Source organism: Molossus molossus, unplaced genomic scaffold (assembly GCF_014108415.1).
Source record: "Molossus molossus isolate mMolMol1 unplaced genomic scaffold, mMolMol1.p scaffold_m16_p_2, whole genome shotgun sequence".
Taxonomy (NCBI): Eukaryota; Metazoa; Chordata; class Mammalia; order Chiroptera; family Molossidae; genus Molossus; species Molossus molossus.
In genome coordinates this window covers 37,160,631-37,173,385 of record NW_023425355.1, presented here as the reverse complement: position 1 = coordinate 37,173,385, position 12,755 = coordinate 37,160,631, and the positions used below count along the sequence as shown (strand labels likewise).

At 44.9% G+C, this 12,755-nt stretch overlaps 1 protein-coding gene across 1 annotated transcript; it reads left to right on the top strand.

Annotated features, from left to right (window-relative positions):
• The first annotated feature begins 6,084 nt into the window (after positions 1-6,084).
• Positions 6,085-11,322, top strand: KCNE5 (potassium voltage-gated channel subfamily E regulatory subunit 5). Its single transcript, XM_036270054.1, is given in 4 exon segments — positions 6,085-6,101; positions 7,575-7,701; positions 10,967-11,104; positions 11,107-11,322. Coding segments are annotated over 4 exon segments (498 nt in total).
• Positions 11,323-12,755: the final 1,433 nt, after the last annotated feature.

Genomic DNA, 12,755 nt, shown 5'->3' with positions numbered 1-12,755 from the left:
CTCACCAACCAAGGCCGATTGCCTCACGGCCACCACCCTCCTACTGAATTTCCTTTGCAGCAAGGGATATCGGGTATCCGCCAAGAAGGCACAAATAGCCACCTCATCTGTGACTTACGTTGGCCTCCTAGTTACCCCAACTCATCGAGCCATTACCACGGACAGGCTACAGGCTCTTCGGGGCCTGCAGCCCCCTAACTCGGCGGCTGAAATCCAGTCATTTCTGGGACTGGTAGGCTTCTTTCGCCACTGGGTCCCAGGCTTTGCCCTTTTAGCCAAACCCCTCTATCTGGCAGCCAAAGAAACGCCCGAGGGGCCCTTGACATCCCCCGAAGGTGTTCGCCAGGCCTTCTCGGCCCTCCTGAAGGCCCTCTGCTCAGCATCGGCCCTGGCCTTACCTAATCCCTCACGACCCTTTGTCCTATATACTGAGGAGAGACACCACTTAGCTCTTGGAGTCTTAGCCCAACTGACGGGTCCAACTCTGGTCCCGGTAGCCTATCTCTCCAGACAGCTGGACCCCACGGTTCACGGATGGCAACCCTGTCTCCGAGCTCTTGCAGCTGCAGCCGATCTCACCACCGAGGCTCTGAAAATCAACCTCCAACAACCATTACAGGTCTTCTCTCCCCATCGCCTTACAGACCTTCTCTCACACCAGGCTCTGGCCCATCTTGGGCCCTCCCGACTCCAGCTGTACCACCTCCTCTTTATAGAAAACCCCTCTATCACCCTCTCGACCCCCTTGGATCCCACTCTTCTCTGCCTGCCTGTCACCCTAACCCCCCAACTCATGGTCTATACACCTGCTGAATTCCAACAAAAATACATATATTACAACCCGAAACAAAAGCGGGCAATCTTTTTACCCCTTTTAGTAGGACTCTCCCTCTCAGCCTCGGCTTTTGCTGCTGGGCTGGGAGGGGTTGCCCTAGCACACTCCTTAGTCACCTCAGAACACTTAGAATCTCAATTTCAGATTGCTATTGACAGCTCGGCTGAGTCCCTAGCTTCTCTCCAGAGGCAGATCACCTCCCTGGCCCAGCTGTCAATGCAGAATCGAAGGGCCCTGGACCTCCTCACAGCGGAACACGGAAGAACCTGTCTCTTTCTTGGGAAATAATGTTGCTATTATATCAACGAATCAGGTTTGGTAGAAACCCGCATTAAAACCCTTCACCAGCTAAGTTCAGAACTAAAAAAACAAAAGTTCTCAGTAGACACCTCCTCCTGGTGGAATTCCTCCATGTACTCCTTACTCCTCCCCCTCCTCGGCCCAACCATCATCATAATAATTATACTGCTAATTGCCCCCTGTTTTCTCCGCTTCATCCAGGACCCATTCGCACAGCTCACATGGACAATAGAGGTCCACCAAATGATGCTACCACATTACCAGCCCTTGACCAGTCCCCCGAACTCGGACCACACCGACTCGGCACCCCCCCCCGGACGCCGCCCCCGTCCAGCAGGAAGTAGTCAGAAAGACGACCTGGCCCCTATCCCTATATCACAGAGTCGGGAATGTCCGAGAGCCTGGGAACTGGCACCAGGCAAACTGCTCAGCCATTACCTCGCTTACCCAACCTAGACTCCCACCCTGTTTCAGGAACTGTTTGCCCCGAACTCATAGATCAACTCCTGTCCCATTCTCCTGTCCTAGTCCAGGAACTGTTTGCCCCGGGACAATAGACTCACATTCCAGGGGCCCCCATGCGTAGCCCCTCAGGACCTAACCCTAACAACAAGTTCCCGCTGCCACAGGTGCAGATATAAAAATCACAAACCCCAGCATCGGGCGCGGCTTCTCGGACTCGACCCCCGGAGTCTGTGAACCCGCCTGGAGTGTACCCAATAAAGCCCGATTTCTGCTTATTCGGCTGTTTGGCTCTTCGGTTTCTTCCCACCTCCCACCGGCGGCACCTGGCTACCTTACAAAGAGTAAAAAGCAAATACTGAACTATAGTTAAGAATAGATGTGTGGAAAGTAGGGGTGAAGTGTACTGAGGTCTGCAACTTCAAAAAAAAAAGACGATGGATAGATGGATCAAGAGATGAATAGGTGAGGGATGGATAAGGCCAGTACAGGAAAACATGAGCGGTAGACTCTATCTAGTAAGTAACAAGGTGTCCACTGTAAAATTCTCTCAACTCTGCGTTTGAAATTTTGCATAATAAATTTTTTTGAAAAAATATAGCCACAAAGTTCTACATCTTGCATAGAACAAGTAATTATCAAACTTGAAAGGCTTTTGAGGAAGGCAGACCTAAAATCTAGGTAAATATTTCCTGAGCACTCACTGTATGCCAGTCAATGTGCCAAACTAGGTGAAGGATATAAAGATAAAGAATATAGCACTTGCATTCAAAGGGATTGTAAGGACCATCTGACAAGCACACGTATCACTATTATATTGTAGGGTTGATAAGGAAAGTGAAATTTCATCCAGTTGAAAGTATCTTAATTGTTCTCACTACAAAAAGAAATGATAATTATGTGACATGATAGAGGTATTAGCTAATGCTATGGTGATAATCATATTGCAATATATAAATGTATCAAATCAACACACACACCTCAAACTTACATAGTGTTATATGTCAATAATATCTCAATAAAAACATTAATTTGTAAAAAAAAAAATGTCTGGCATTGAAGACATGCTGTGTAGTTATTGCCGCAAATATGATTGAAAGGTATCTTCAAGTGAGAGCAGAGTGTCTCAAAAGCCACACTAAGGTGATAATTTGACTTGCCCATTTAAGAATTTTTAGCCAACAAGTAATGTCCTTAAGAAACTGCTGGGAGACTTCGGGTCAGGATGGAGCATAGGTAAACACGGTATCATGTCTTCCCACAACCACATTCAAGTTACAACTAAACTACAGAACAACGATCATTCAAAACCACCTGAAAAAAAGCTGAATGGAAGTCCTACAACTACAGAATTAAAGAAGCAGCTGGATCGAGACTGGTAGGAGGGGCGGAGGCGTGACAGGCTGGTTCTACACCTGGCGGATAAAAATTAGAAGGATACCTCGGCTGGGAAAGTTCTCCCTGAGGACTGAGGGGTCCCCGTCTCACAGCAGGCACCCAGCTCAGGGTTCCAGTGTCAGGAAGAGAAGTCCCCATAACTTCTGGCTGGAAAAACCACCAGGAACTGAGGCTCAGGGAGGCTGAGGTGGCTGGAGCCCCAGGCAGCTCCTCTGAAAGGGCCTGCGCATGGATTTACTCGGACTTGCTCACTCTAAGTCGGAGGGGAGGCAGCTCGAGGGGCGCCAGAGACATACAGGGAAGAACTGAGCTGTTTGGCATTGGAGCACGGGCTGGAAAGAAGGCTTTCTCTGAGATAGACATGCTGTCAGAGGCCTTTGTTCCTTTTTGTGAGCCCTTCCCTGGGGCGGCAGACAGCCGCCATATCTGGGACCCCAGCAACCTGGCTCATACTATTTTCCCCGCCTGGTGATTTCCACCCAACTTTCAGGCCCACCCAAGCTGGTGCCAGTTGGTTAACTGTAGGATTGGCCAGTCTTGGATCCTGCTTCAGGTTTTCCTAAATTCTTTCAAACAAGCAGCATCTGCCCTCAGCTAGCCCCACACCTCTCATTAAGTAATACATAGAAACAAACACAGGGAGGCAGCCAAAATGAGGAGACAAAGAAACAGGTCCCAAATGAAAGAACAGAACAAAACCCCAGGGAAAGAACTAAATAAAATGGAGATAAGCAACCTAACAGATGCTGAGTTCAAAATACTGCTTATGAGGATGCTCAATGAACTTAGTGAGAACCTCAGTGAACTTAGTGAGGGCCTCAAGAGCATTAAAAAGGACCAGTCAGAAATGAAGGATGCACAGTCAAAAATGAAGGAGGCACTAACTGAAATAAAGAATAATTTACACAGATTCAATAGTAGAATAGGTAAAGCCAAGAAGCAAACCATAGACTTGGAATATAAGGAAGCAAGAAATACCCAATCAGAACAGCAAAAAGAAAAAAGAATCCAAAAAAAATGAGGATAGTGTAAGGAGCCTCTGGGAAAACTTCAAGCATGCCAACATTCGCATCTTGGGGGTGCCAGAAGGAAAAGAGAGAGAACAAGAAATCGAAAACCTATTTGAAACAATAATGGCAGAAAACTTCCCTAACTTGGTGAAGGAAACAGACATACACGTCCCAGAAGCACAGAGAGTCCCAAACAAGATGAACCCCAAGAGGTCCACAGCAAGACACATCATCAACAAAATGCAAAAGGTTCAAGACAAAGAATCTTAAAAGCAACAAGAGAAAAGCAGTTAGTTACCTACAAGGGAGTTCCCATTAGACTCTCAACTGATTTCTCAAAAGAAATTTTGCAGGCCAGAAGGGAGTGGCAAGAAATATTCAGAGTGATAAAAAGCAAGAACCTGCAACCAAGATTACTCTATCCAGCAAAGCTGTCATTTAGAATCAATGGCCATATGAAGAGTTTCCCAGACAACCAAGATTACTCTATCCTGCAAAGCTGCCATTTAGAATTGATGGCCATATGAAGAGTTTCCCAGACAAGGAAAAGCTAAAGGAGTCCATCACCACCAAACCATTATTATATGAAATGCTGAAGGGTCTTCTTGAATAAAAAGATAAAAAATATGAATAAACAAAATGGCAATGAATACATAGCTATCAACAATGGAATCTACAAACAAAATGAACAAGCAGAACAGAAACATTCTCATAGATACAGAGAACATTTTGTTGGTTGCCAGATGGGAGGGAGAATGGGGGAATGGGGGAAAAAGGTAAAGGGATTAAGAAGCACAAATTGGTTGCTAGACTGACAAACCTCAAAGAGGAGGGGGTTTGGGGAGTGGGAAGAAATAAACCAAAGAACTTATATGCATATATGCAAAACCAATGGACACAGACAACAGTGTGGGAAAAGGCAGGAGGGGGGCGGGAATGGAGAGGAGGGGGTCAATGGGGTAAAAATGAGGAACATCTGTAATATATTCAACAATAAAGATAAAAAGAAGCAAACAACAAGTGTTGGCGAGGGTGTGCAGAAAAGGGGACTCTCCTACACTGCTGGTAAGAATTCAGACTGGTGCAGCCACTATAAAAAACAATATGGTGTTACCTCAAAATATTAAAAATTGAACTGCCATTTGACCCAGTGATCCCACTTCTAGGAATATACCCTGAGAAGCCTGAAACACCAATCAGAAAGAATATATGTACCCCATGTTTGTAGCAGCACTATTTATAATAGCTAAGATCTGGAAACAGCCCAAATGTCCATCAGTAGACAAATGGATAAAAAAGCTGTGGTACATTTACACAATGGAATACTATGCAGCTGTAAGAAAGAAAGATCTCTTATCCTTTGGGATGACTTGGAGAGACCTGGAAAGTATTATTCTAAGTGAAACTAGCCAAACAGAGAAAGACAAGCATCATATGATCTCACTTATTTGTGGAATATAATGAACATAACAGTCTGAGGAATAGGGCAGTCCCAGAGACGCGGAAGTGAGGTACAGACTGACAATCTCCAGAAGAGGGGTTGGTGGGGGAGAGATAAACCACAGAACTTATATGCATGTGTGCATGAACAATGGACATGGACAACAAAGCCGGGGTCAGGGCGAGGAGGGAGTGGGAGGGGAAAATCAGGAGGGGAAAAGGGAGAAACATCTGTAACAAAAATAAATTAATTAAATTAAAAAACAATAAAGATAAAAAGAACAAAAATAAAATAAAATAAAAAAGAAACTGCTGGGAGAAAGGGGTGGCTGTAATACATATTAGTACTTTAGGCAGCGCTTCTCAACCTATGAGTCGTGACTGCTTTGGAGGTCGAACGACCCTTTCACAGGTGTCGCCTAAGGCATAACAGTAGCTTAACTACAGTTATGAAGTATTAACAAAAATAATTTTATGGTTGGGGCCACCACAATATGAGTAACTGTATCAAAGGGTCGCGGCATTAGGAAGATTGAGAACCACTGCTTTAGAGGGTTTCCAGGCAAGGGAGCTTTTCACTTACCTACAATGAGCATAGGGAACAGGTGGAAACATCCACAGGGAGGAGGGAGGTTCCGAATGACCCAGGAGAGCTTGTAAGCTCAAGGAGATAAGATCTTAGATTCATCTTCTGGGAAATAGGAAGCTATTTAGTCTGTACCACTCTCCTACTTCTTTGCCCCAAGATGGTGTGGCTCTAGAAGGCTATACTGGTTATAGCCAGCATCTATTCTGATTGTCAATCCATTCTGACTGTTCCATGTGCAAGACATACTGCTGTTAGATATTTTTATACCAACACTTCCCACCTCATAGGGCTGTCGTAATGTTAATTACTATAATGTATGTAACATGCCTAGCACATGCTAAGTATTTGATAAATGAGTTCAGAGACCATATTTGATGCTTCAGTATATGGCCTGGATATGGGGTGACCTGATCACAAGTCCACCAAGACCCCCAAGAAGTCTCTTTGGTAGGTGCTTGAAGCCCCTGAGGACATTCTAACCCCCAGCTATTGTGATCTTAACTAAACCCCAGGCCCCTAAAATGCCACACATATTCCCATAGAATAACTGAGAAGCCTCAGTTGGATTCAGGAACTGTCCCATGAAATCTTCTCCTCTTTTTTTTCTTTCTTTCTTTATTTTAACCAACTTCCATGGAGCTACACTATTGGCAGGAAGCACTCACAGTCTCAAGGAATGGTGAAAGCATTTCCTAGTCTGTGGTGCCTCATTTGTACTTTAGAAACAACCTTGGCATGCAACAGAACTTTTTCCAAGACATTTTTAAAATCTAAATACATTATTATAAATTACTTCCCTTTGTCAATATACTTGATTACCATTCAGGAAATAAATGAGTTCTGAAGATGGGTAAAAAGATGATTATTCAACAGGTATGGGGCAGGTGTAGAAGGGGGATAGAAAATTAGGGAGGAAGCAGACTAAATCCTTGTCTGATGAATTTGCAGTTACATTAAGTGTGGTGGAGATAAGGGGTTTGCATTTCAGCCATTCAGGACTGGCCTGGAACTGGGAGTTGAAGGGACACCCAGCAGCCCCTTGCATGAAAAGAAAGCCAGAATACCTCCTACACATACCTGTTGTTTTTTTCCTGATTGTTGGGCATTTTTAAATTTTATAACTATTCTACAGTCCTATTTCCACCCCCTTCTACACATCTTCTACTCTCGATGCCAGTCTTCTGAGAATTAGTAATGTGCTTTTTGCTCTGGTAATTATGTCTTTTATTGGAATTAGAGTTAATCTTGTATGTGTTCATTAAAACATTATTTTTATAGCAAGATCTCAGAAATAACAAAAAAGTCTCACAATAAGAGGTGATTTAAATATATAATAGTAAATCCATAATCTGGAATACTGTATAGATAATACAATGATGTTATAAAATATAAAAATTGACATAGAAAAATTTTCATAATATGTCATTAAGTGAAAAAAATAGGCTATAAAATCATGTGTGAGCTGTGTGTGTGTATGTGTTGTATGCATGCAGCACATGGGTGCAGTATTGGTAATTTTTTTCTTGTTTTTTTTCTGTAGTTTCCAAATTTTCTGCATTGAATGCTGCTGTCTGAGTTGTAAAGACTCTGAGACCACAAACAAAGGTTTCAAGCAAGGCTTCCTTCAGTCAGTGAAATTTGAAGAAGACAAAAGACAAAGAGTATTGGCAAGTAACTCCAGGAATATGCTATTTTACAAGTGCAAACGTGAGGAGATGCTGTCTATTGGTGGTGAGGACTTAAGGCCCACCAAAGAAGGTGGGATTCCACTCAAGAAGCAATGCAGAGCAACTCTGGGTTTATGAACAATGGGTGAATTGATGGAAGTGGTGTTGGAGAGTTATTTTAGCCATAAAAGGGTGGATTGTGTTATAGGCAGGGAGATCTGCCAGTAGACTCTCAGTTTGTATATTTGACCTGAGGTAATGAAAGCTTGGATTAAGCTTGTAGCAATAAGACCAGAAAGGAAGGAGCACATGGATCTGAGAGATGTTACCAAGGAAGAATCAGAGCTAGAAATTCAAATTTGCCTAAATATATGCCAGGTGGTAGTGGAAACCATGTAAGGAGACACTTTCCAAGGAAATGGATGTTAAGAGAGAATAGCTGAGGACTGAGTCTTTGGGGATTCCAACAGTTAATTAGAGGAGGAAAGAAAAGGAGCCCATAGAGGAGACAGAGAATGATGGGTAAGAAATAAGAAGAGAAAATTGAGAATGCAATGCCATGAGAGCCAAGGAAAGTACAGTTACAGGAAGGAGTAGGTGGTTTGATGGTATCAAATTCATCCTTGAGGGTCAAGCATTCAAACTGAGCAGAGACCTTTGAATTTGGCCAGGAGATTGTTACTGAACTTACTTACAGAGAGCAGTTTTGGCAGAAAGTTCCAAACTCTAGAAGGTTCCAAGGAAGAAAGAGGCAGTTCAGGGATACCACCCACGTGTCAAGATTAATGTGTTAGAACTGAAAAGAACAAGGTCAAACTTTACCATTCTAGTTCAGCTACTTAACTACTTGAATTTGTTTCCTCTTCTGAAAACAAGAATAATCCCAGTAGTTCATAAACTGTTGAAAGTATAATACAAGTTTGATTATTTTTATGCTACAGTGAAGGGGCTTCTTCTTCCACACCCCAACCAAATAATCCCCAGAGATTTCTGGGCATGTTTTAACACATAAACAGGAGTCTTTTAGCTTTACAATCCTGTCCCTAGGTTGGTACTGCTTTGAGAATTTCCTGTCTGTGCCCTCTGGCATCTGTCATGCCAAGTCACTTTAACATTTCTTCCCTGAGATCTTCTGAAGTGAGGACATTGAGGCAAGGTGATTAGGAGGGAGCCAGTGGTCAGGGTTATGTGGAATGTCTCTGAGAAGGCTCTGTTTGAGACCCTGGATATACTTTGTGCCAACCATACACCCCAAACAACTGAAGACTGTAGTCCCTGAGAGGATGGTAAGAAGAGGCACCAGAAAACCTTCCTTTTTAAACCATGGCACCTGCAGATTGAATGGCCCCTGGACTGCACAGTCTGGAACAGGTTAGCTTGATTTTCAAGGTGTGCATAGGGGTGTATACTTTCCTTTCATTTTTTTCTAGTCTTACTTGGTAACCACTTACAACCAGATCTGACCAGAACCACCTCGTTTTTTTGTTTGTTTGTTTGTTTTTTTTTGTTTTTTTTTCCCCTTCGTACTCACTATAAAGCAAACCTTTGAGCCAGCAGGGCCTAGACAGAAGTGTGTGCTGGCCTAACTGAATGGGGATGGGGGAGGTGAGTATATTTTTTAGAACTGGCACTTTTCAGACCCAGAGACATCTTGAGTCAAAGGGCTGTTTTAATGTCCCTAATCCTTTTAATAGAAGAACTTGATTTCCTTTCTGGGAAGATGGCTTACCTTGTTAAAACATGGTCACATGATGGATGATGCATTCCCATGCTAAGATGTGTAGGCACCTCTAAAAATATGGCAGGAGATCAGAGCAAGGGTACTTCCAAGGAGGCTGGTACTTTATCAGAAACCTTATTGGAAGTCCAGGGAATGCTAATTTGCGTTGGTTTTCTTGCAAGTGCCTAACCATTTCATCATTGATTTTGGTCTGACCATCTGAATAAGATGCTCTCATCATCTCGGGGAAGGAATGAAGGTTAAAAAAATTGGACCAGGATCAACAAATCATCAAACAACAAGTGTTGGCCAGGGTGTGGAGAAAAAGGGACTCTAGTACACTGCTGGTGGGAATGCAGACTGGTGCAGCCACTATGGAAAACAATATGGTGTTACCTCAAAAAATTACAAATGGAACTGCCATTTGACCCAATGTTCTCACTTCTAGGAATATACCCTAAGAAGCCTGAAACACCAATGAGAAAGAATATATGTACCCCCATGTTTATAGCAGCACTATTTACAATAGCTAAGATCTGGAAACAGCCCAAATGTCCATCAGTAGACGAATGGATAAAAAAGCAGTGGTACATTTATACAATGGAGTACTATGCAGCTGTAAGAAAGAAAGCACTCATCTTTTGAGATGACATGGAGGGACCTGGAAAGTATTATCCTATGCAAAACAAGCCAAACAGAGAAAGATAAGTATCATATGATCTCACTTATTTGTGGAATATAATGAACATAAAAGTCTGAGGAATGGGGTAGTCCCAGAGACATGGAAGTGGGGTACAGACTGACAACCCTTAGAAGAGGGGGTGGTGGGGGAGATATAAACCACAGAACTTACACGCATGTATGCATGAACAATGGAAATGGACAACAAAGCTGGGGACAGGGCGGGGAATCTGGGGGGGGGGGGGAGAAACATCTATAACAAAAATAAATAAATTAATTTAAATAATGTTCATGTCCACCAATAAAGTTTTATTGGAATACACACACACACACACACACACACAAATTGGGCCAGGGTCCTTGTCTATGACTGTAATTGCCATAAGATGACGACCAAGAGTCCCGGCTAATGCTTTACTGAAAAATTGAAGGAACCTCGGGGGTAGGGCCTGCTTTTGGGGGCCAGACGCTGTATCTGGGGCAAAGCTGGGCCTGCAGGGCAGGTGTCAGAACTTGAAAGGAATTCTTTTCCGAAACCCAGGGTACAGGCTTGGCCCCAGCAAGCTGCCCTGACTGCCTGTGCTGCCTGGGCCCTCGCGCATTTCGAGTCCCCCCCCCCCCCGCCCCGTTCCCGGTCCCTTTCTCTTCCCCCTACCAGCTGTCCCCTTTCCCCTGAGCGGCCAGACAGCCAGAGCGTGGAAAGAGACTGCCTGAGACGCAGGGGGCGTGGTGAGGAAGGGGAGGAGGGGCGTGGGTTGGGGATAAGGAGGCCCGGTGGCAGGCGCCCCTAGCCACTGCGTAGCCCACAGGAGAGCTGGGTTCCGTAGCAATCTCTTGCTTGCTCACCCTTGTTCAGGGTGAAAGGTCAGCAGCGTTCTGGAGCCGCGGTGTCACTCCCTGACAGCCAGGAGCTTCACTGAGAGCCAGTGGCTGCGAACCCTCCTGATTCGCCTGCTGCTGGAGTTGCATTACCGGGGCAACGCCAGTGGTCTGGGCACCAGCCCGGCCCCGGCTCCAATATGGGCATGGGGTTCGTGCCTGAATCCTTCCTTGGCCGCGAGGTGACCAGCGCCAAAGGCAATGACGCCTATCTCTATATTCTGCTTATTATGATCTTCTACGCCTGCCTGGCTGGAGGCCTCATCCTGGCCTACACCCGCTCCCGCAAGCTCCTCGAGGCCAAGGATGAGACGTCCCAGGCCTGCCCGGAACACCAGTGAGCCCTGGCCACCGCGGACGCTGAGACTGCCACCAGTTCGCCGCCTGCCCGCCGCCTGAGGGCTGCCGTCAGCTTGCCCCCCCCCCCCCCCCCCCCCCCCCCCCCCCCCCCCGGCCATGCTGCCCGCCCTTGCCCAGGGCACAGCTGCAGCTGCTCTGGCCTTTGTCATCTTTCTTATCCCTGGGCGCAGTCCCTGCCTTTCTTTTTCTCCTCTTCCAGGGTTCGCCTCACCTGAGGCCCAGACAGTGATGAGAGGCCAGGAGACCTTGTCTGGAAGAAGCACCACCCACTTCAGGCCAGTTTCTCCCTCTTCTCTCTCCTCTCCCCCATGCCTCCATCCTCACCCTGCACATCCAAATGCATTAAACTGCCTCTGCTGTTTTGTCTTCAGAAAACCCATGCTCAAGCCATCTGGAAACTGAAACCAACATGTCCAACACTTGGCACTGAACTAAAGCAATGAAGTCTATCAGAACTCTGGGCCGTCTAACTGGCAGCTGCTCCAAGGGCTGCCAGGGACTGCTCACTCTGCAGAGCCAATGGACTTGCCATCACTGCAAGGCTGGCTGCAGCAGCTCCAGGTTCCTGTTGTTTTAGAGACAGAGATAAAGAAAATGAGGAGATCTTAAATATCATTTCCCTCCCCTCCTCTTTCAGCAGGGAGCTACAAGGACATTAGGACCAGTCTGGGGGATAGAATGGACATAATGGGGGCTGAAGGCAGGGAGGGGTACAAAGGGGATGGGAAGACCTATGATCCAATTGTATGGTTTTCTTGCACCTACTTGTCACCCCAAAGATAACTTGCCTGATTTTTAGTAATGTTGCCATCTATCTTCTGCTGTGAGTAATCATTGCTGGGTGCATCACCCCAATACCTCCAAATGCTTCTCCTCTATTGATTCAGTTGTTATGGAAGCTCTCTGCTTCATCCATGGAACCCAAGGCTCAGATGTCTCCTGCTCTGTAACCTGGAGAATGTCAGAAGCAGGTAATAAAGGTTGTTTAAACAATAACCTAAGACCCTTCTCTCAAAGATCCCAGCCTTAAGACGCAGTACTATTTAGAGGAGGATTTTTTGTTTGTTTGTTTGTTTTGGAAATAATGTTTAGATTTGGGGGTTGGATTGTGGTGATATTTATATCTACATATCCAGTTCTAATAGGATAGATGTGATTGTGGGTGAGGAAAAGGTATATATGTCTAAATGGGTTATCTTTCAAGTGTTTCAAAAGTTAGAGCAATTTTATTATTTCTCTTCTCCCTTTTCCTTAATTCTGAAGCACTTTCAAATGCAGTTTTTGAGGATACACTAAAAAAAAAACCTATCATACTTCTCATAACTATTATCATGGTTAATTTTGAGAAGGCACTTTTGTAACTCTCTCAAACAATTGGCTTATTGAAATAGAAAAAGCCACCAAGTAGTGTAAA